At 36.4% G+C, this 23,937-nt stretch overlaps 1 protein-coding gene across 50 annotated transcripts in view; it reads left to right on the top strand.

Annotated features, from left to right (window-relative positions):
• Positions 1–23,937, top strand: part of ABI3BP (ABI family member 3 binding protein) — a 126,349-nt gene that overhangs the window by 51,921 nt on the left and 50,491 nt on the right. For 9 of the 50 annotated variants that reach the window (XM_085526069.1, XM_085525968.1, XM_085525918.1 and 6 more), the window contains exons 11-28: positions 357–434; positions 1,727–1,801; positions 4,363–4,428; positions 4,894–4,968; positions 6,263–6,331; positions 7,565–7,639; positions 8,260–8,322; positions 8,992–9,054; positions 9,609–9,674; positions 10,082–10,147; positions 15,885–15,959; positions 18,206–18,271; positions 18,700–18,762; positions 19,430–19,492; positions 20,043–20,108; positions 20,516–20,581; positions 22,516–22,590; positions 23,448–23,522. In XM_085526069.1, coding sequence (XP_085382195.1) covers positions 357–434; positions 1,727–1,801; positions 4,363–4,428; positions 4,894–4,968; positions 6,263–6,331; positions 7,565–7,639; positions 8,260–8,322; positions 8,992–9,054; positions 9,609–9,674; positions 10,082–10,147; positions 15,885–15,959; positions 18,206–18,271; positions 18,700–18,762; positions 19,430–19,492; positions 20,043–20,108; positions 20,516–20,581; positions 22,516–22,590; positions 23,448–23,522 — 1,245 coding nt within the window. The remainder of the gene's footprint in view (positions 1–356; positions 435–1,726; positions 1,802–4,362; positions 4,429–4,893; positions 4,969–6,262; positions 6,332–7,564; positions 7,640–8,259; positions 8,323–8,991; positions 9,055–9,608; positions 9,675–10,081; positions 10,148–15,884; positions 15,960–18,205; positions 18,272–18,699; positions 18,763–19,429; positions 19,493–20,042; positions 20,109–20,515; positions 20,582–22,515; positions 22,591–23,447; positions 23,523–23,937) is intronic. The other 41 variants (XM_085526076.1, XM_085526109.1, XM_085526054.1 and 38 more) reach the window with 35 other exon arrangements.

Here is a 23,937-nt window from a genome sequence, read left to right as displayed (position 1 = left end):
AATGATTAAAAAATCCACAATAGCAGAGAAAATATTTGCAAATACATTGTGTGATATAACAATTCTGTTATGCTATGTTCTAGGAAAGAAACTTGGGAGCCTGTAGAGGAAGTATGTTCGAGTTTCTAAGTTTTTCTGACAAACATTTTCCTTTTGCTTGTAAAGCTGCCACAGAATTACCCCAATACTTATGGAATTCACAAGTGAAGATAAAAATGAATTATGATGAAGTTAAGCTGCTGCTGCAAAAAAAAATGCTAATCAGCTGACATAGAATAGTTGTTAAAAAAGCGGTGGGCTTTGGGCAGTAGATGCATAGAAAGATTCAAAATTAAACAAGGCTTCTTTTTTTCTAGCTCAGGCCGAGAAAAAACATGGACCTAAGGAATTTAAATCATCGCCTAAACCTGAATTGCAAACTCAAAACATATTGGGTAACTAATTTTGCCGCTTTTTGCCTTCTATATACAGTAAATGCTTTTTTTCATTTTCAGATGACTCTTTCTATTGCATCCCTTCTACTGAGCAGCATCAAAGGAAGTCCTAATTAAAATTTTTTGTTCCCTTTGTGCTTTCAGCATCTCACAGGTGAAATGTAAAGCGGATTGCATCCAGCACTGTCTGATCTGTGTCTGTTACGCATGATTATTGCTAGCAGTTTTGACTGGGTGATTCAGTCTTGTTTTTCAAAGTATTGCTTTCTCTGTATGTGATCTTAATAACTCACATCAGATAAAAATTCCATCAGTAAAGTGATTTCAGTCACAGAATAAAAATTACAAACTCATTGATTTTCCTTTGACGACAGATTCATTTAGATAACATCAATAATGTGAAAGGAATATTTTATGTTGCATATGACATGCATTTGTGTTTGATTTGGAGAAAAATAAAAGCTGCAATGTTTGGGTTTTTTGGTTTTTGTTGTTGTTGTTGATTTGTTTTTTGCTTTTTTTGATTTTTGAGATCTCTCCTTACTTAAGATTTTTTATGTTTCTTCTAAGTTCTCCAATGTTAGTTTTGTTGCCTTTATTTTAATCTGAAAACTACGCAAAATTATGAATGCAAACTTCTGGTTATATATCTGTACATATATTTAATTTGGATTAGATTTTCTAAATTAAAAATGGCATAAATAGAGGATGATGAGTGTTAATGGAGAAGACCAAGCTTTTTCCAGCACAGGACTGCCAGTGCTTCTCAACAATGTTGTTTTCACATATTCCTGTTGATTCAAGATAATGTCATCCTCTCTTTTGTCTTTTACAGTTGCAAGCAGGTTTCCAGAATGTACTAAAGTTAAAACATCAGTCTCGCTTTCAAACTAACATTTAATCACCTTTTAACCGTAATTAACTTTGCCTGTTTTCTAACATACATTTTAAGATGAAGATATGAAAGTGAATCAAGATACGTCGTTGCTTAATTTCAAAATAAGTGTTCATATTTACAGATGAATTTTTATTACTGGCTTCCTCTAATTGATGGTTCTTAATATTATGATTAGGGGAAATGGTTATTTTATTCTGTTTCCACACATTTTTTTAAGTGGCAAAGTTGCATATGTTGATTTGTATTGTTTTTTTCCCCAGGACACAACTTCTTATTGTTGTTATTCATAAACATTGTTGGTTTCCAGAATGGTTTAGAAGTCAAAATATAGTTCCATACTGTATCTTGCAATATTCTTTATTAAATAAAGCCTTGATTATTTCTTTTATCATAGCTTCTAATGAAATACATCCACTTCCTTCTGGAACCAGAATCTTTGATGCTCCAAAAAGTCCATTGACAGAACTTGGTAATTATTTTGTTTGTAATTTGAGCAAACTTCTGTGTAAAATTATCTGAGCTTATTTTTTTTTTTTTAACACTTCAACTGCAATAATATTTTGTATGTAAATCATTGCAGCCATTAGTTTTTTTCCCAAAATTTGCAGGTCACATCCTTCATTCTCAGTCTATTTTTATTATAGTGACAGGTTGCTCTGGATTCATGATTCTTAAAGAGTAAAAGGATATATGAGCTACCTTTTGTAAGTTTTATTTATGGTATGAGGATGGCAAATTATGCCTCGTTGAAGTATAAATCAACGACGGAACAAATAAGTACATCATAGTACTGCCCAAAGATAATAAAAAGAAAAAATATATATATGTGGTCACCTAGTCAATTGGAGAAGCTGTCACAGCTTAACAAAATTAAAGCAAACCTGTAGGCAGGTAAGGGAGAGTTTGGGTAGAGCCAACCTGACCGGTCTTAGTCCTGAACTCCATATAAAGCTTATGGCCTGCTGCTAACAATGGCAGTACCATATTACAGGGCTGAACAGTTACACACGTGCCATTACAGATTGTGGTCTTTTCATTAGTTGACTGGAGTGACCTAGAGTCAGTATAAACTATTATTTCACTAAGCCCTGCATGAGAATTTATCATGTAATAGTGCTGATGTAAATAGACAATGTACATAGTGCACTGCCAAATTCTACAGTCGTTTCCAGGAAGAGCTCTTAATTTCTGGAAGTGCTTATTTGAACCAAACAGTACAATTTGAATGATCTTGAGAATTTGCTGTTGATTTGTTACAGTATTTGACAGCTCTTTTCCAAATGTGCTTGAGGGGATAGAGATTCATATTTATTTTCACTGTATAGAAGTAAGTTTGGCTAAATGTAGTCAGAGGTAGCATTAAAATTAAAAAGTCCTTTAACATTTTACAAACAAGTTCAACAGAATTGTAGTTGTTTAAAGCCTGAAAATTATAGCAGATAGTATTTTTGCTTACTAGAGAATAATCTAATCCTATCTTTGTATCAGTAGTTAAGGTAAAATTATAACAGTTGAGCCAAAATACATGTTAAATTTAAGTGTATATTCTGGTCTTGTTTTCATGTCTTCCATTTCTGCCACGTAGCAAAACCTGAGATTTAGTTAGGAGAGGTTGGATCCTGGCATTAGATCATGTGGAGCATCTGTGCTCCCAGTGAAGTCAGTGCTGAATTCTGAGATACTTTGTGAGAGCGACTGCAGGAGTCATATGTGGGAAGTTTCTCTGCACTGTGCCTCAGCATGTTGTGATCACCTCAGGTCATGAAATCAGTGGGGAAAAAAAAAAAAAGAAAGAAAATTTAGTTATTGAAGCTGAAGTGCATGACCTGTATTCTGTTGTAGTTCCTCAGAAGACGTTTTCCTTTATTTTTCTATCAAGATTGTACCAGAGGGAGATATCTCCCACTATTTTATAAAAATTCTGTGTGGTCAGTGTATTTTGAATTCAAACATTTCTGAAAAGATAGCTTTGTTAACACAGCTCCACTCTTCTGATGCCTCTGGGAGATCTCTCATAGCTCTTACTATATGTAAAAGAATCAAAGGAAGCTTTTGTTGACCAAAAGCTGTGAGTCATAAGGCTTGTTTGTATTGTTTTCTGCTCTATTGAAATCAGTACATAGTAACCAGAAATAATATTTATTAATATGATGTGTTGGTTAAAGGTAAATGAAAAAGCAGATTCAATATATGAAACAGAAGTCTATTCTTTTTTTTGTCATATATTCATATTGTCTGCATTCAGACTGAGCCCTACACCTTTTTATTTGAATACTTTTCTCAATCTCAGAGATTAGCTTTAAAATTTTTGTGTAACTACTTAAGAAAAAAAATCGTACTGATAAGGAGCAATTAAAAATGCAGATAGAATTTTTCTCTTTATACCTAAGTAGACATAAAAGGCAACTGCAAAAAAAAATTTATTTTATTTTATTTTTTAATGGGAAGGAAGTGTTATTAAGGGCCTGTACACATGGTTTTATAGGATCTGTTTCTTATTTTTACTGTAAAACCCACACCTGATGTAAACTCACTCACGTCTGCCTTTAGGTAAGAATACCCAATTCCAACTTGATTCCTTCTTTTCATTGAAGCACGCAGGCTTTCTTGAAACCACCTATATTTCTAAGTGAAATAACCTTAAGGTCTTGTAATACTATTCATTACATCACAACAAAATAAAGATCCTGTTTTCTCCCTTTCATTGTTATTTCACTGACTTCATCTTACTTCTTACATCATTTCCAATTGCATCTTTCTTTTAAAATTATTCAGTGTAATATACTAGGAATCAGTTGATACATGCTTCCAAATGCTGCCTCAGGTGTGTTTGTTTGGATTTATAGCTTCTTGGTAGTGTATAAGAATCTGATTAGATTTATGCTAAAGTTTGCATATGGTAAAAAAACAATTGTGAGAACGGAAGTTCAAACTAAATGAATCCTTAGTTACAGATAAAATTAAATTTCACGCTGCTTAGAAGGAAACTGTCTGCCTGGATATCTTAACTTTTTTCATGTTTGCTCTTAGCTACTCAGAGTCCAACCTTGAAATCTGTATCTCTACCTTCAGCAGATAACAGAGAGATGGAGATAGGTAATCTGTGGATTATTTCCATATTTTTCCATTATCTTTGTATCAATTAGATCTGCAAATGGTAATTTTAAGATCTGCTTTTGAATCTTGGCTACCAACGCTCACATCAAGCTGCTTTTGTCTGTGTAATCATCTGAAAAACACATTTGTGACCACATAAAGACGACGTTGTCATATCTTATTCTTTTCTCACTTCTTATTGTAAAGTTGCATCTGTCATCCACCCAAGTTTAATAATTTAAAATTTCATTCTTTTTGGCATGTGAAACTTGAATTGCAAGGCCTGATGAATGTATTGTGAGCCATCATCTCCTGTTGTCATTACACAGTTGTCTTGTGCCTCACTTTTTGTCCATAATGCTTTGCATTAGCATCATCTGGTATTTCACAGCCTTTACAAAGCTGCCTTATGCTAACACATTAAGTCACAGGTCTTTGCAGTTTAAGCTCAGATTCTTTTTTCAGCTTTTGATGAAATGCAGCCTATTTCGTCAAGATCCAAACCATCTGGTACCACAGAAGTGCAACCCACAAAATCTGGTAATGATTTCTCATCAGATTAATTCTCTTGACAGTCAGGAATTTTCAGAAAAGACATATTGTCTCTCATTAAACAGTTTGTTCAGTTTGACATGATGAAGAATAACTGCAGATATGGAAGTGCTACATCAAATTATAGGTTTCCTTATGACATTTTATATGAAATTATAACTGAAATACTGTTTCATGGATGAGTATTGTTTTTTATTTGGTTGGTTTGAAAGCATTGGCCTTCGTTTAGCCTTCATATATGAATATAGACATGCCAGCACCCACATCTCAAGACTGGAACTATAAAAACATGTTACTGAAGACTCAGACATTCATTCAATTATAGAATGCCTTGGGTTGGAAGGGACCATAAAGGTTGTCTAGCTCCAAGCCCCTGCACCTGGGCAGGGCTGCCACCCACCAGCTTAGGCTGCCCAGGGCCCCATCCAGCCTGGCTTTGAACAGTTCCAGGGATGGGGCATCCACAACTTCTCTGAGCAGCCTGTGCCAGGATCTCACCACACTCTGAGTAGATTGGCTACTTGATGTATAGAAAATATCTCCAAATATACTACTTCTATTTTAAAGATGAGGAAATTTGGGTGTAAGAATAGGGTTTTTGTTTGTTTGTTTGTTTTTTTGGGGTTTTTTTTGTTTGTTTTATTTTGTTTTGTTTTTTTATGTGGGGCCACTGCCAGTTATCCAAAAGAAACAAAGGTATAAAGAGCCAGCTGGAAAGATTTCATTTCACTAACGTGCCAACAGTGTAATGCCAGATGCATATGTTTTGGGGGGAAATCCATTACTAAAGGGAAGATCAACTGGAAATGTCAGCCATTCGCCATGCCTGACAAAAGGCAGTTCCTATGGTTCATGCTTGCTCTGTAATCTTTTCTTTTTCCTTCTCCAGTTTCAGCACCGGGACATCCTCCTGCTTGATCCTTGAAATTCTAAACAAAGCTTCTATGCTGTACCAATCTTCTAATTTTTATTCATAATTTGTTCTCTTTCTTCTTTGAGCTGTTCTTCTCCATATAAACTCAGAAATTCTTGACTGATTCTGATGACAAAGTGATCATCAGTAGCATTATACATCTGTGCATTAATGACAATAATTTTGGAAATAAATGCAATTGCTTGGTAAGTCATAGTTGATTATAGTACATTTGAGTCTACCTTTTTGGAAGACATAATGTGTCAAATACTAACAAAAAGTTTCTTCAGCTCATTAAAGATGGCGCTGCTGCAGATAGTTTTTATTATTTTAAAATAATGCGACGTGATTTGTGTTCTTATTTTCCAGCTTCAAATGGCTTTCTTCATGTTACTTCTACCCCTCAAACTTTTACAGCTTCAGAAGTGACAGACTCTGGTAAATGACACTAATATTATTTTAGAAGCATAATCTTTTTTTGTGTATTTTTTTGTGCTGAAAGTTATTAGTGATTTTAGATAGTTATTTTATACTACCTGCGTTGGATGTTGCAGTATGTGTTAATTATTCAAATCGTATAACAGTGTCTTAATTCCTGGGACCAAGCACAACCCAGATGAAAAGCAAGACTGCAACTAGCACTCAGCTGAATAGAGCAGTATTGATCTAATAAATTCATCAAAAGATATAAATTTTGTAAGGTGAAAGATTGTTACTGTCAACTAAGATATATTTTCCAATGATAAACCTGTTTTCTTTCTCAATTTCTGTCTGTACATTTTACTGTACACATTTTGCTGTGTTTACTCCTGCATGTAAACACATTTCAGTCCAGACCTCTCTAATTACCTATACTGTGGACTACAGCTGTAGGGGTGGTTTGTTTTACCTCCCTGGAGCTTTTCGTATGTGATGACACTCAGTATTTTTAGGCTTTGTTTGAACATGAGCATATATATGCATGAGAAGTGAAAGCAATGAGTAACAGATAGAAGGAGGTGAGGGGAAAAGAAGTAGTTCATTGCTGCAGACTTAAAGTAATAAAGTTGTAGTTTAAGTTCTTTGCTGTATAATGAACTGGATTCTGGCACCCCAATACAGTTTTGGGGAGTTCAGATTTGGTGCAAAATATTATAAAGCCTCCTAGTCCCAGGTAATGATTTTAAATCAAATGAGTTAATTCTTTTATAAGGAGCACGTGGGGGCAAGTTGAATTGAACAAAAATTGAGAAACCTTATAGATATAAGTGCTTTAATGAAGTGGAGTTAACTCCTGAACCTACAGTTTTTTTCCTAGAGTTTATGAAGATTTCTTACCTTTGTAGAAAGATATAGTATAAATTGTGGGCCCATCCATTTTTTTTTTATTTTTTTTCAGATGCTGTTTAAGGCATATATATGTATATATAATTTTAGATAGATAGATAGATTTTTCATCTCCTTAGAAGATATTCTCACAGACAGGAAAATATGAAAATGCCTTCAGCCATGTAGTTAGTTAAGGTATACTTAGACAAAAACAAGGTTCATTAAAAAACAAACAGACAAAAACATTTTGACTCCTAGACAGCGGTGAAAGTTGAAATGTCTCTTTTCCTTAGTTCTACCCCCGTAATTTATTTACATGCAACTGTTTCTCAGATGTATTTGCATTTATTTTTTTTTCTGCAGCTGAATTTACTGATGATTTGGAGATAACCGTGCCTGTAATTACCACAGAACCCTATTTGTTAGAAACAGCACTGGGTAAAATTAATAAGTTGACTTGCTTTAGCTTTAATGACTTTCCATTTTTATCCTTACTGCTGTTTTTGGAACATTTCCCTTGCTTTAGTTGTCACCGTCCCAGTAATTCATATCATTTATTGTTGTAGTTAACCAGATTCTCATCTGCACTTGTCAATTGTCTTTACAGATGGGGGTTAGTCTTTGAGATGGGTTTTAGTTGGATGGTTTTGGTTTTCTCATTATTGAGGTTGCCAGCTGCAGGCCTACCTTTCTCAGTGTTTTTCTGTTCTTTTTTTCCTATGCTAAGAGCACTTAACTGTGGAAGGTAATGAGTGGCTTAACATACATTTCTGTGTAATATTTCTGTGAAAAGTGATATTTTTTCTATGCTGTCACACTCACTAACCAACAGTTCATAAGGCATTGTCATTCCTGACTAGCTTGCAAGCAAATTTCTTTCTACTTCCATTTTAGCAAGATTTTATAACCAGAACTCCTATTTTGAATGGTTGAATGCATCCTAGAAAGTCAAATCTATTCCTTTTAACATGCATATATTGAAAACTCTGTTCTGGCACTGCTTTGAAGAAAATTGTTTGTCTCTAGAATCTGAATGCAGTTCTCTGGTTTGATCTTAGCTACTCAGAGGCCAAAGGTGAAACCTATTTCTCCATATGATGGAAGCCAAAGAAGAGTGGAGGGTAAATGCAGTTTTTTCTTTTAGATTTTCTTTTTCCCTTCCATTGCTTCACATCATTTTCACCTGCTATGAGCAACGCCAAGGTTTTTTTCTGGTTTTAAACAGACCTCTTATTTTGAATGGTTGAATACATCCTAGAATGTCAAATCTACTCCTTTTGTATATTGCGTATGCAACATTCTTGTCCATCAGTGGAAAAAGCTTTAGATACTCTTAATATCCCACAAAGTTTTAAACCATGGGAAAAAAACAATTACTGATTTGGTTAGTGGCTCACTGAACATTTCTAGAAGTTTATGCAGAAGGGACCTGAACTCAAATTTTCAATTCCTAAAGCCTAGGAATGTCTAAAATTCACAGAGAAATCACTATTATCAGCAATTTATTCAGGTTTCTGCAAGCTTGGGAGCTTTCAATAACAGTCTTATGTGTCTTATAGATGTCTAATAAGGCCCACAACATAGCAAAGAGGTGGAATACACAGAGAGTAGATATTCCACTGGTTAACATATGTTTATGTGTTTTTTCTGTGCAAAATTAGAATGAGAGTTACAGTACAAGGAATTCACTTAAGTCAGATTATCTTCAGTGGGCTGTCAGGTGACATATCATACCAGTAGAGGTGAATGAATCTCTAGAATCTGAATGCAGTTCTCTGGTTTGATCTTAGCTACTCAGAGGCCAAAGGTGAAACCTATTTCTCCATATGACGGAAGCCAAAGAAGAGTGGAGGGTAAATGCAGTTTTTTCTTTTTGATTTTCTTTTTCCCTTCCATTGCTTCACATCATTTTCATCTGCTTTGAGCAACACCAAGGTTTAATATTATACCCATTCTTGCAGAAACACTTGTCACGCTAGCTACATGATTCTAAACCCATGCTTTTGCCATCACCTGGAAACCATTTTTCTGCGGGGACATTTGGCAAAAAGAATCCATCACATCATGCCTTCCTTCTCTGTGTGTCTCTCCATGCTTTTTGTCTGTTAGTTTGCTCTGAAACTTTCTAGAATGAAATATCCTAAGATGGTCTTGCTAATGTTATGGGATAGGTGTCCCAGAACTTCCTTACAAGACATCAGTCATTCTGTTTTGCTTGTTTGTTTCAGTTGTTTGAATCCTCGGGTTCTAGGTGGATGAGTAGGCGTGTTACTCATTGGCTTAGGGAGGAATCCAAAGGATGAACTGGGATTTGCAGGTGTAATGGGGGAATGGTGAGGCTTTCTATGTGAATTGTTTGGGGAAGATTGTGAAGGTATCTGAAGATCATGTCCCTGTCTGATCATAGTGACACAGAGATGGGGCCTGGACTCCACCTCAACTACTTCACCAAAAGCCACGAGGACTATGAAGGGTAAATAACCTCTGATTCCCTTCCTGCTCTGCATAACTGTGCAATGCTTTTTATTTCTGCAGAGATGAGCCTGTTCAGATGCTTACCATCCTGAAAAGGGGGCCTGTGATGCCACTGGTCTCTTATGGCTCATGCTTAGACATTGCTCCATTTCTAATCTTTCTGATCCCTTCTGGGCGCTTGCCTACCCTACAGGCCTCATGCATTCTTAGGTTTACTCTATTCTCTTGGGTATACGTGTACCACTTGAAAGATGGGGTCATGTAATGTATGGGGAAGGAACACTGTGACATGGCATCCTGCCTCACGCCCTGCTTGGTATCCTTGTGTATGGCTGCAACTTGATATCATTCCTGTGACGACGTCTGGTGTGAGGACCTGAAGGTGGTTTCTCTGTTTGATCTTAGCTACCCGGAGACCGAGGCTGAAATCCACCACTCCTTCCTCCCTGACGACCCAGCAAACTGTGACTGGTAACTAGCAAACATCCTCCTTTTTCTGTTTTCTCCTGCTTCTCTCGCTCCCATTTACACTCCATGGCCCAAAACACCCAGCTTCATCCTCATCTTTCTTGGACAGTCTGAAGATTTGCTGGTGAGACCTGGCTTGCAGAAACACCCGCCACACTTGTTACGCAGTTGCACTGTTTGATCTCATGCTTTATCCATTGCTTGCCAGTGCCATCTGTGGCAACCGAATGGCAGCTTCTTTAGGGGATGCATTACTGTACCTTGCTTTCAATACCATTTCACTGCTCCCTTTCATCAAGGAAACAACCTTCCCTAATGAGCTGCACTCAAATGATACATCGCTGCTCAGAAACCACTTCCTTCTGTAGCAGTCCAGGCCAGTGCAGTACAGCAGCACTGCTGTTCTGCTGCCCCTTGAGGTTTCCCTTTCCAAGGGTGCAGCTGGCAGGTTCTTCACCACTGACTTTCCAGATGGTTTGCTGTCAGCTGTGCATGCAAAAACGTTGTTACCACGTGCAAAGGAATGCTCTGCTGTTCTGCCCAGGTTGAGTTCACTGTAGGACTTGAGGCATGTTGCCTCTTCTCACCTTTTGGACAAGCACTGCATATGCCTTCAGGCTTAGCGAGACTTGGTGGTGATGTTGGCCTTGTCTGGTCATGGTTCTTGCCAGTCTGTTAGTGGTGCAAAATGGATTTTTTTTCCCCAGATGTTGTGCTTTTCAGGGGAACTTGTTTTTATTGAGCCTACTTTTTGTGATGCATCCATGCAGAGCTGTAACTGCCATATGTGTTTATCAGTGTTTGCTTAAGGGCTTGGCTGTGTCATTTGGTGATTGTGTGGGAGTAGCTCATGGTGGCAGCTTCTCTAATATTGTAATGTGTCAAGGGCTGGCCATGTGCCCTGACAGTCTTTTGACCCATGGGGTAATTAAGCATATTTTAGGCAGTGTATGAATGCTAGAAATTTGACATTGATTTTAGGGTAAATAAATTTGAAATTGTAAAATGTATTTGTTTTCCTCTGCTGACTGTATTTGTTTCTATACGTTTTTTACTCACTATTGTTTTTTATGTTATTCTGCTTGTTTTGTAGACTATTTTTTTGTTTGTTTGTTTTTTTAATGTTTCCTCGGTTCCTTTTTTCTCGGACATTATACCACCATGTCCACATGATGCCATGCTGTGATGGTTCATGTCATTTGAATAATATGACTCACTTTTTTTTTTTTTTTCCTCCCTGCCTCACTTGGCTTTTAAAGAGGCAATTTTTAAAGAGATTTGGTGGCTGAACACTGGTTTCCTCTAGAATTTTTTGTATAACTTTTAAAAGTAGTGTCTTGACAAAGTGCTATTTGGAAGACTGCTTTAGTACAGTTCTTTGGTATTAAAAGTATCTTTATGGTGGTTTCTTCTATTAATTTTTCTCTATTTTTTTTTAAAGGATCTTATTCTATAGGCAGAATTGCATACTTCTGTAGATTGCTCTAAAAGCAATTTCTCCAGAGCACAGTAGCATTATTTGATTGAACAAATTCTCATTTACAAAACATCATTTTTCAACATTGCCTTGACAGCTTGTCTTCCTTTACCAGATTCCTCACAATACTCTTTGGAGAAGACTGTTTCCTTTGGACATGTTAGAACATTCTTAAGCCCAGATTTTTATTTCATCTTTTGATGAAATACAGCCTTTTCTTGACATTCAAGAATTCGGTACATTTAAAATGCCTGACCTTCCAGAAATGCCATCTAGTAAGCATTTAAATTTTATTTTCTTAGAAGTTGTGGGGTTGATTAGGCCTAGTTTATTCAACTTATTATGAAACAGTTGAAGAACTGCAGAGAATAAAATTTTGAGTTGATGAGAATGCTCTTCATGAAGGTTTCAGGGTTACATTTAGAATAATTTTGTGGTATGTTGAGTTTTTCGTATCTTCTTGATATGTTTATAAGAGTATGCTCAATTATTTTAAGGGCAATGGCATTAACAGAATCACAGAATCACAGAATGACCCGGGTTGGAAGGGACCTCAAGGATCATGTAGTTCCAACCCTCCTGCCTGGCAGGGCCACCAAACATACACCTTTACTAGATCAGGTTGCCCAGGGCTCCGTCCAACCTGGCCTTGAACACCTCCAAGGACGGGGCATCCACAACCTCCCTGGGCAGCCTGTTCCAGGACCTCACCACTCTCCTAGTGAAGAACTTCCCCCTAACATCCAACCTAAATCTTCCCTCTTTTAACTTAAAACCATTTCCCCTAGTCCTGCTATTATCAGCCCTTTCGAAGAGTTTACTCCCCTCCTGGGAGTAAGTTCCGTTCAGGTATTGAAAGGCTGCAATGAGGTCACCCCGCAACCTTCTCTTCTCCAGGCTGAACAAACCCAGCTCCCTCAGCCTGTCCTCATAGGGGAGGTGCTTCAGCCCCCTGATCATCTTCGTGGCCCTCCTCTGGACCCTAATGAATGCATTTTGACCCTGACCCTAACCCTACTGAATGCATTTTTTTATGTACTCTCTAATCCTTGTATGTCAAAGATATGCATCTTATGACCTGATTGAAATACACTTGTTTACAGATATGTTGAAAACATAAGTCATGGAGCAACCTATGTATTTGTGAGGGGCAATGTGATCTAAAATCCTAAGAAAATGACATATTTCTCTCTTACAGTAACTGTTCAAGCACCCTTTGTATCTGACAAGTGGAATTGAGTGAATGATCATTAGTATATATTTTTTTTCATCTTAGGGTTAGCTTATTGCTACATACATATGGTACTCATGTTTTCCCTAGTCTTTGTTAAACTTCAATCAGCGTTCTTTTAGTTTCTTGACATTAGTAAATTTGGAAAAGCCTTCACTTCTGTGTGTTACAAAACTCATACTGAACACAAACGTGATGCAGCTGTGTTAATAATACACCATGGGTGGTACTGACGGTTTTCCTGCCTCTGCATTAATGCAATGTTTTTGTTTCCTTTTCAAGTTGAGAACTGTATTCTATCCAAGGTCATTTCAGTCACATCAAGCTATCTTCATTAGATGGAAAAATTTCAGCATCTAGTCAGGTGTGGCTTTTTTGCTCTATGTGGTGTGTTTTGTCAGAACTACCACAGCATTATCCCTCAGTGTAAAGAATCAGACCGTTTAGGTCTCTTATTTTGTGTCATTTACCTTGAAGAGGTCGTGAGTGTTCCTAGCAACAAGCATCTACTTTTCAGTTTTTTATATACCGCTATCCATAGGAATAGTCCGACCATCCATGTTTCTTTCATGCTGACTGCATATTTCCTACAAAAACTCAGATTAGAATCTGATTTTTTTTTTCATTTGTTTTTTCATTAAAATGTAGTCACAACAACTTAAATATGTTTTTAAGCCATTTTCCACCAAAGAATTATCTTTTTATATTAAATTAACTTTATGGCAACTGGGTGAAAATACAGTACCTGTTTTGGTTATGAATTTAACCATCAGCAAGATGGCAATCGTACTTTTGATACCTTATCTTCCAGAAACAACCTGCGTCAGTGTCTTTTCTCATTTGATGTTAGCTATCCAGAAACCAACTACAGAATTTATTCTTTTGTCTTTCATGACAAGGACAAGAACAATGCTGGCTTAATATAATAGATTCAATAATTATTTACATCACTTTGGCATCAGGCAGAGACTTACTTAAGTATACTGGCTGCCAAATGTCTGCAGCAAGCTTTTTATTAAACTTTTTATATCAACTTCTGTGTAACTTCCTATACCATTGTTACAAACATATACAGTCATATATTTGCCAACAATTTCTTTAATTTCTTAAGCTACTGTTCTGATTGTAAAGATTTTAGAGGTGAGAAGAGAAACTGTAGGATAACATTTTTAATCACATGACAACTGCATAGTTGTGTGGGACCCAAGTCCTTTTATTAAAAAAATGTGTCATACTTTAGCTATTCTGAAGATAATATGCTGTCTAGCCTGCCTCATCATGAACTGCACACTGCTAGTAAGGCAGTGTAAACCATCTAGATTTATGAGCTTATGTGACTCCATGCCTATGTTCTCTTTTCAGTTTTTGATTAAAGTGGATTTCATAGGAAAAGACCTAAGCCCAGTATTAGTCAATTATTTTCTCAGTGTCTCAGCTGATAAAATGAAATCAGTGGTTGTTTGGCTGGTAAATGACAACAAGCTTGGAGGCATGGGAGGGTAGAATATGCTTCCTCGAGGACAATGCTTTGCCATATGCAGGACTAATCAATTGTATAACTGCATGATGAAAAACCACAATTATTCAGGAAAGGATCTTTTCATTTTAGTGAATCAAAAGTGTGGATGTGCAAAAGAATCTTTACTGATGATGATGTGTACCCACTATAGTGGTACGGAGGATTCCAGCAAGAGTAAATGAAAGTCCAGAGAATGCAGCAAATAAGAGAAGATAGAGTGAATTCTGGTTGCTTAGTTTGCTTGAATGAAAAAGGCATCAACATGCAGGTGTATATCAGATTTATTCATGTTTTTGCTCTACAGCTGTTAATAGTGTTGAATTGGAAATATTTGTTCCTCCAAAGTTCATACTATTGCATTTGTTGCAAATAACAGTTGGTAATGATTATATAGTCCCTTCTTTAATTGCTATTTCATTTGTACAAATTTTGGTTTACAAAATCTGAAATACTGGATTCCCCTACTGCCCCAAGTTACACTGGGTGTTTTTGATTCTGTGATAGAGTTTTAGGTTGATATTTCATGCTCATACTGGGCAGTGAAGCTGGAATGATTTAAAAATGCAGGCTAACAGGATTAATGTGCATTCCATATTGTGTCTGCTTTGGTGTACAAACAAAAATAATGCTTTCTGTATTTACTCTACCTCTTCGTCTAGGGGTTATTTACAGGTTTTTCGTTGGGCCAATTGTATAGGATTTCCAACTTGTGTGCTTGAAATGATGTTTTTAGGAGGAGTTTAGCCATGATTCATCGTTTTATGCCTAATTCCTAATATGAAGGCATGCTATATGAAATTTTACAATCATATGCAAACAGCTAGCTTTGCAGTAAATACATCAAAATTAGACTCTCTGTATCATATATATATATATATATATATATATATATATATATATATATATATATACACACACAAAGGACAGAGTAGGTTATCACAAAATATTGCATAGTACTGAGTATGCAAGAAACCTAAAGAAAATACAAACTTCTGTCTTTGCTGATATGAGGACAAAGACTTCTTCATTTAAAGACTAACCTCATTTAAGTTTTCAGGATTGTTTTCATATTTGATCTTAGCTGCCCAGGGACCAGTCCTGAAACTCATATCTCTTCTCTCCATGGAAACCAGAAAGCACACGATGTGTAAATACCATATAATTCTGTTAACTTCTCTACCCCTTGCCGTCACACGGACAGTGCTAAGACTCAAACACATTGCTTTGAAGGCTACTTGATGTGATGCTTTTTTTTCTTCCCAACTAAGCCATTTCATTGTAATCAATTTTATTTCAGAGAATACTTACTCAAGTCCATTGAGAAGTATTCTGCCAAGCATGAGATGCTGAACTGACACTACTTTATTTCACGCTAGCTTCAGTACTTATGTAGCACTTTATTTCACAGATATCTTTAAGGCTGCTGGTACCTTGCTTGATCACATCAGCATTTAGAGCTGCTCCACAACTGCTCTGAAGTCTGTTTTATTTTTAACTCCAGATTTTTTTTCAGCATTTTATGACAAGCGGCCTATTGCTCCAATATATGAAACATCTACCATCCAAGAAATGCTGTCATCTGTACCTGGTAATACTTGAAAATATGATTTTAAAATGTCTAACTAGAAATTATGACAGATACTTTATCATACTTCTGATATATTATTAGTTAAAATGAATTAGAATAACTACAGTACTGTAGTATTTAATGTGTTCTGTCTTAGCTACCAGGCTAACTTAGGAAATTTTGTGTGATGCTTCAAAATAATAAATATTTTGCTTTGGTCTGCATTTGTACTGTATTGTACTATATTTGTACAAGATTGTATTGTTGTGCTTGATGATTATAGGCTTTGGCATTCTTATAACATACAGTAGTATTCTCTTTTTCATGTGCAATACTTCAGGTGTGTTATAGTCTAAGTTAATATAAATTATGTCAAAATCCATTATCAAAACTGTTATAATGGTTGAAATGATTGATTAAGTCCTGTTGAAATAATAGGATCAATAGCAAGCTGACAATGATTTGAGTGACGTAGCATCATGAATATTGTCAGACTAATGTAAACTTTTTGCATTGTTAGTAAGTTTTGGCCAATGTGACTAATTCCCTTAATACAGCAGTCTTTGTTTGACAGAAGTGTTACTAAATCTGCAACATATTTATAGTACCACACAAAATGAAGCAAAGGAATATTTACTGATGATGATGCTGATCTGAAAAGATAAGAACAAGTACCCTAAATAAGATTGTGTGATTATCCAGTTCACATGGAGATGAGTAAATGTGAAGAATTTCATACACTGGAGAATGGATCCTTAAATCCTTTCGTTTGAATATTTTCAAAGTACTGATTTAAGCTAGACATTTTGTTTTGCTGCTAGTAAGTGAGACAGCATAAGCCTGAAGCTAATACAAGTTAAAATACTTAACATAGCATAGCTTGAGTACAACTTTTTAAACAACTGCATAGCACTGTAATTTAAAAAACAAACAAAAATAAACAAAAAACCAACGGTGTAACAAATTGATCTCAGGCTGATGCTTCTGTGCTGGATATGGTGTTATAAACCACTCTTAAAAGTCTGTTACACCACACTCCAGTAAGATTAGACTGATTAAGTAACTTACTTTCATTAATTCACAATAATTGATCTAAGTACGCGTAGTTTTCCTGTTCTTCCTTGCCGGCACTTATTCCATAGAATTCCTTTTCTCCCATGTTCAGAAAGTAAATAAAAGCTTATGAATGACTCTGTTGTATCAGGGCTTGGGGTACTGCTGGTTTTAGTGTGTCTGTATGAAGAAATTTTCATTTCCTTTCAGTAATGACAATCCCTTCCAAAGTCCATTCCACGCTGTTGCCAAAATTTTCTTGCATTAAGATGTGGACTAAATGTGCATTTTTTAGGAACCTTTTAGCAGTTGTTCAATTGCCTATAATTACAACCTAATAGCAAACCTAGTAGATTTGAACTGAAAATTCTTAAAATCAAGAATTGGAGATCACTTAAGTTTTATGCACTTATTCTTCAAAGATATTAATTAGTATTTATTACTTAATATGACTTTCATACTGAGCAGTAACTTATGCTATAGTACTTAAACAGAGAGGTTAAGCAGTTATTTTCTATATATTGACAGAGTAACAGAGCCAAATTCAGCTCTTTTATTTTGTATGTCTATAAAGAAAATTACACTGTATTTTTTTTTTTTCTAAACCAGATGGTAGATAGATTTTCAGCACTTAAAGTGTCTAGGAAAGTGGGTAAAATCATGTCTGGTCTAGTCTGATGTTCATCATTTTAATGAAACCTGAATATTTCTGTGAAAAGTCCCTGATTTCAAGGAGAGTTGAAAATGTGATTAAGTATGATAGTAAAGATTGATTAACTTATAGTTCATGATTACAATAATTAGTATATGCAGTTGTTTGTATTTGAAGTAACCTCACTAAGACCTAAATAACCTAATTTTTTTATTTCTTTTATATTCCCAGGCATGCAGTTCATTAGACAAAATGTCGAGATTTGTAAGGGTGATTGGGAATATAGAAGTCTAATTAATTGCTGTAGAGATTAAACAAACAGTGGTCACATACAAAACATGACAGTATATTTGAAGAGGGCAGAAATTAGAAATTCTTGCTATGTATTTATTGATGACATCTTTATTTATAGTTTTACTACATATTTGATAGTAGAAAAATTAATTTTAAGAAAAAAATATAAATTAAATGCTGTTTTATTTGGTTGTGATTAAAATGATGTATTCCTATGTGCAAAAGGGATGCTTTAGCATTACAAGACAATTTCCATTTCTGACCTTAGCTCTCCCAAGCTCAGAACTGGATTCAACCTCTTTTCCTTCTCTGGAAACCACAAGAACTGTGATGGGTAAATAGAGATTCCATAAAAATATTTATCATTTTAGAAAAATATAAATATGAAGAGGATAATTTTAACTTTCTGAAAAATTTCCCCTCCTTAATGTATATTGCAGTACTGATTGTGACATTGCTTTGGCCAGTCATTTGCTTATAATAAAAAGTAGACTAACATACTGTTAAGCTTCTCAGTTCCTCCATGTCTGTTCTCAGCTAGATATGCCTAGTTCACTAGAATGCTAACTGTTCATATTCTGCATTAACTCAGTTGGGCTACGCTAATTTAGAAGGGGAATAATACTGTAATGAGTGCATCTATTAATGTAAAATAGCAGAACGTAATATGCCCTGCGTATATTGAAAACTCTGTTCTGGCACTGCTTTGAAGAAAATTGTTCGTCTCTAGAATCTGAAGGCAGTTCTCTGGTTTGATCTTAGCTACTCAGAGGCCAAAGGTGAAACCTATTTCTCCATATGACGGAAGCCAAAGAAGAGTGGAGGGTAAATGCAGTTTTTTCTTTTTGATTTTCTTTTCCCCTTCCATCATCACATCATTTTCATCTGCTTTGAGCAACACCAAGGTTTTTTTCTGGTTTTAAACAGACCTCTTATTTTGAATGGTTGAATACATCCTAGAATGTCAAATCTACTCCTTTTGTATATTGCATATGCAACATTCTTGTCCATCAGTGGAAAAAGCTTTAGATACTCTTAATATCCCACAAAGTTTTAAACCATGGGAAAAAAACAATTACTGATTTGGTTAGTGGCTCACTGAACATTTCTAGAAGTTTATGCAGAAGGGACCTGAACTCAAACTTTCAATTCCTAAAGCCTAGGAATGTCTAAAATTCACAGAGAAATCACTATTATCAGCAATTTATTCAGGTTTCTGCAAGCTTGGGAGCTTTTAATAAAAGTCTTAAGTGACTTATACATGTCTAATAAGGCCCACAATATAGCAAAGAGGTGCAATACACAGAGAGTAGATATTCCACTGGTTAACGTATGTTTATGTGTTTTTTCTGTGCAAAATTAGAATGAGAGTTACAGTACAAGGAATCCACTTAAGTCAGATTATCTTCAGTGGGCTGTCAGGTGACATATCATACCAGTAGAGGGGAATGAATCTCTAGAATCTGAATGCAGTTCTCTGGTTTGATCTTAGCTACTCAGAGGCCAAAGGTGAAACCTATTTCTCCATATGATGGAAGCCAAAGAAGAGTGGAGGGTAAATGCAGTTTTTTCTTTTGGATTTTCTTTTTCCCTTCCATTGCTTCACATCATTTTCATCTGCTTTGAGCAACGCCAAGGTTTAATATTGTGCCAATTCTTGCAGAAACACTTGTCACGCTAGCTACATGATTCTGTTGTCTAAACCCATGCTTTTGCCATCACCTGGAAACCATTTTTCTGCGGGGACATTTGGCAAAAAGAATCCATCACATCATGCCTTCCTTCTCTGTGTGTCTCTCCATGATTTTTGTCTGTTAGTTTGCTCTGAAACTTTCTAGAATGAAATATCCCAAGATGGTCTTGCTAATGTTATGGGATAGGTGTCCCAGAACTTCCGTACAAGACATCAGTCATTCTGTTTTGCTTGTTTGTTTCAGTTGTTTGAATCCTCGGATTGTATGAGTAGGCGTATCATTGGCTTAGGGAGGAATCCGAAGGATGAACTGGGATTTGCAGGTGTAATAGGGGAATGGTGAGGCTTTCTGTGTGAATTGTTTGGGGAAGATTGTGAAGGTATCTGAAGATATGTCCCTGTCTGATCATAGTGACACAGAGATGGGGCCTGGACTCCACCTCAACTACTTCACCGAAAGCCACGAGGACTATGAAGGGTAAATAACCTCTGATTCCCTTCCTGCTCTGCATAACTGTGCAATGCTTTTTATTTCTGCAGAGATGAGCCTGTTCAGATGCTTACCATCCTGAAAAGGGGGCCTGTGATGCCACTGGTCTCTTATGGCTCATGCTTAGACATTGCTCCATTTCTAATCTTTCTGATCCCTTCTGGTAGCTTGCCTACCCTAAAGGCCTCGTGCATTTTTAGGTTTACTCTATTCTCTTGGGCATATGTGTACCACTTCAAAGACAGGGTCATGTAATGTTGGGGGAAGGAACACTGTGACATGGCATCCTGCCTCGCGCCCTGCTTGGTATCCTTGTGTATGGCTGCATCTTGATATCATTCCTGTGATGACGTCTGGTGTGAGGACCTGAAGGTGGTTTCTGTGTTTGATCTTAGCTACCCGGAGACCGAGGCTGAAATCCACCACTCCTTCATCCCTGATGACCCAGCAAACTGTGACTGGTAACTAGCAAACATCCTCCTTTTTCTGTTTTCTCCTGCTTCTCTCGCTCCCATTTACACTCCATGGCCCAAAACACCCAGCTTCATTCTCATCTTCTTGGACAGTCTGAAGATTTGCTGGTGAGTCATGGCTTGCAGAAACACCCGCCACACTTGTTACGCAGTTGCACTGTTTGATCTCATGCTTTATCCATTGCTTGCCAGCGCCATTTGTGGCGACCGAATGACAGCTTCTTTAGAGGATGCATTACTGTACCTTGCTTTCAATACCATTTCACTGCTCCCTTTCATCAAGGAAACAACCTTCCCTAATGAGCTGCACTCAAATGATACATCGCTGCTCAGAAACCACTTCCTTCTGTAGCAGTCCAGGCCAGTGCAGTACAGCAGCACTGCTGTTCTGCTGCCTCTTGAGGTTTCCCTTTCCAAGGGTGCAGCTGGCAGGTTCTTCACCACTGACTTTCCAGGTGGTTTGCTGTCAGCTGTGCATGCAAAAACGTTGTTACCACGTGCAAAGGAATGCTCTGCTGTTCTGCCCCAGTTGAGTTCACTGTAGGACTTGAGGCACGTTGTCTCTTCTCACCTTTTGGACAAGCACTGCATGTGCCTTAAGGTTTAGATACTTGGTTGTGATTCTGGTCTTGTCTGGTAATGGTTCTTGCCAGTCTGTTAGTGGTGCAAAATGGATTTTTTTTTTTTTCCCCAGTTGTTGTTTTGCTTTTTAGGGAACTTGTTTTTCTTGAGCCAACTTTTTGTGATGCATCCATGCTGAGGTGAAACTGCCATTCTTGAAAAACGATGTTTAGTTAAAGGCTTGGCTGTGACGTTTGGTGACAGTGTGGGAGTCGCTCATGGTGGCAGCTTCTTTAATATTGTCAGGCATGGGTTATGCAGTATCCAGACCGATGGTCTGATGTATCATGCAAAGAGTGTGAAGTCTTCCAATTTATGGATGTGTACAGTATGAAAGGGTATGGAACATTAAACTTTCTAGACCTGTACGATGCACGTTTATAGGTTTCTAGATATTCTGTCTGTTTTTATTATCTCGCTCTTAATGGTTAGAAGTTAATCCTGAAATGGTGGGCGGTTATTTGGCAGCAGAGAAGTCTTTTTTTCAATGTCTACTACAAAGAAACTTGGCTTGCAGTTGAGAATCTTGCCTGTCTTGTTCCTGGTCTTTCTTTTTCCTCTACTAAATGCTATTAAGAGCTTTTAGATAGATTTGCTTAAAATAGTCATGACTAATAAACAAATAATTAAAAATACCTAAAGTTTAATAAAAATATTTATATTACATTTTTCTTTCAAGCTTAATGGATATCTTAGAGCTTAATTATTATACTCTCAGGTAGATGCATATACATATCTTCTCCACTATTTTATTTATTTATTTGTTTGTTTGTTTGTTTATTTATTTCTGCTTTTATATGAAGTCTCTTTCTTATAGTTTGGTTATTTTTTCAAATTTATTTTGTGCATTTTTCTCAGTGCCTGTGTCTGTATACAGAGTATGTACAAATGTTATATGGAATTAAAATTCACTGAGAGAATCTTGATAGAAAACAAAGCACTCAAAAGAATTATGTCCTATTTAATTTTTATTGTTTTATGTTTATCCTGTGTGTGTGTGTGCTTTGTTCTGACAGCTCATTTACTAAAGAAAGAAAAATAAATGTGCTTTCTGAATTGTATTCAGTTATGTGGACAAAACTGTATAGGATAATATAGCTTTGGTTGGCTGCCACCTTAGTCTCCATTCTCGCTTTATCTACTAAGTCCAGTTCCCACTTCAAATTAACACTGCTCCATTTTCAAGGTAAGGAATGCTTGTTGTGGGTGGACATCTGTGTTGCAGACTAGGTAAAAGAGAAAAATCTATGTATAGAAACAACAGTTATACATAAAATTATCTTGTTTGTTTGTCTTAATAGCTTTCTATGATATTCAGCCTGTACTTTCAAGCCCCGTGACACCTAGTAAGCCTGAAATAGCAGATACTGTACCAGGTACAACAATCAATGCCTAATTCTTATTAATAAGTAGCTCAGGCCATGATCTAGAACTCACTGAGATGACTGTACTGGTAATCCTTGTTTGGATTAGACCCTAACTCTTGAAATTTTAGTTTAGATTGCTGTTATTGTTGACATTGTTGCTTTCTCACACTTATATGTGGCAATTCATAGTCACTCTATATGCCTTTAGTATTTTGAAAAATATGCTGCAAGCATAGCTGAGAAAATAGGTTTTGTTGAGCAATGCAGTTGATGTAAATACTGGGATTTATGCTGTGCACTGTCTTCTGCTTCTGACATCTTGCTGAGAATATTAAGGAGAGTGTCTTTTTAGTGACATGAAATTGGGTAACAGTCACGGACACTTAGTGCTTTTGGACTGAAACTATAGTTGGATCACTTGTCAGCTCTGAAATCCAGTTTTGTATAGTTCAGTTGTCTTGACTGATTGATAATTCAGTGTGTCCTCTTTGTTAAATTCCTGCATTTTACATCATACCATCTTCCTTACACATTGGACCAAACTCAAAATCCACAAATGCTCAACTTTAAAATCTTACTTGACAGTGATTAAGACCTGTATCAGTTGCAATAAAGGCTGGAAGAAAGGAACGTCCAGAATTTCTGCATGTCACAAATACAATGATTTATAGTCACTGAAGCTCTGTGCAGTTCAAAAGACTGTATTTTCCTCTAATACGTACTGAACTGATAATCTGAAAAATGTCCAAGCATTAGTGAAATGTTTATATCACTCTTATATAAACAAACTTGTTTTTGCTTATGAAGCAAGAGTTTCTTCCATTAGCTCTTTATTGTCTTATGACTGTCATCATTTCTTCCAACAGCAACAAGTGAATCCATTCTGGAATCTTTCACACCTAAACCTTCTCGTCCTTTTCAATGGCCAAGGGTAACATTAGGTAATGTTGTTATTTTCACTGAAAAACTTTCAAGCCCATCCATCACATATGAATGCATTTCTTCCAGCATATCATTTCACATGCATAACCATTATTGTTTTTCATGGTTATAGTCTTGTTCTGCCATTGTCATTAGACTCTGCTTTCTCTTGATATTATATTTCTGTATGGGGACATAGTTCAGAACAGTTTTACTGCTGTCAGAGCAGTAAAAGTTGCCTCTCAGTAACTTGCATGAAAAATTCCAACATCCTTTTATCAGTAAGTTTTTTTCCATCTTTTTTCCATCCCATCACACATACGCATGTTCTGTCTTTCTGACATGTGGAGCTTTCATTGAGAAATTCCAGTGGATTTGGAGACAAACATTTCTGGTCAATGCACAGCATTTCTCTATCATCTCCATTCTGCACTT

This window comes from Coturnix japonica, chromosome 1 (genome assembly GCF_054131305.1).
Source record: "Coturnix japonica strain WE chromosome 1, WE-NBRP24, whole genome shotgun sequence".
NCBI lineage: Eukaryota > Metazoa > Chordata > Aves > Galliformes > Phasianidae > Coturnix > Coturnix japonica.
This window is presented reverse-complemented; position numbering and strand designations above follow the sequence as displayed.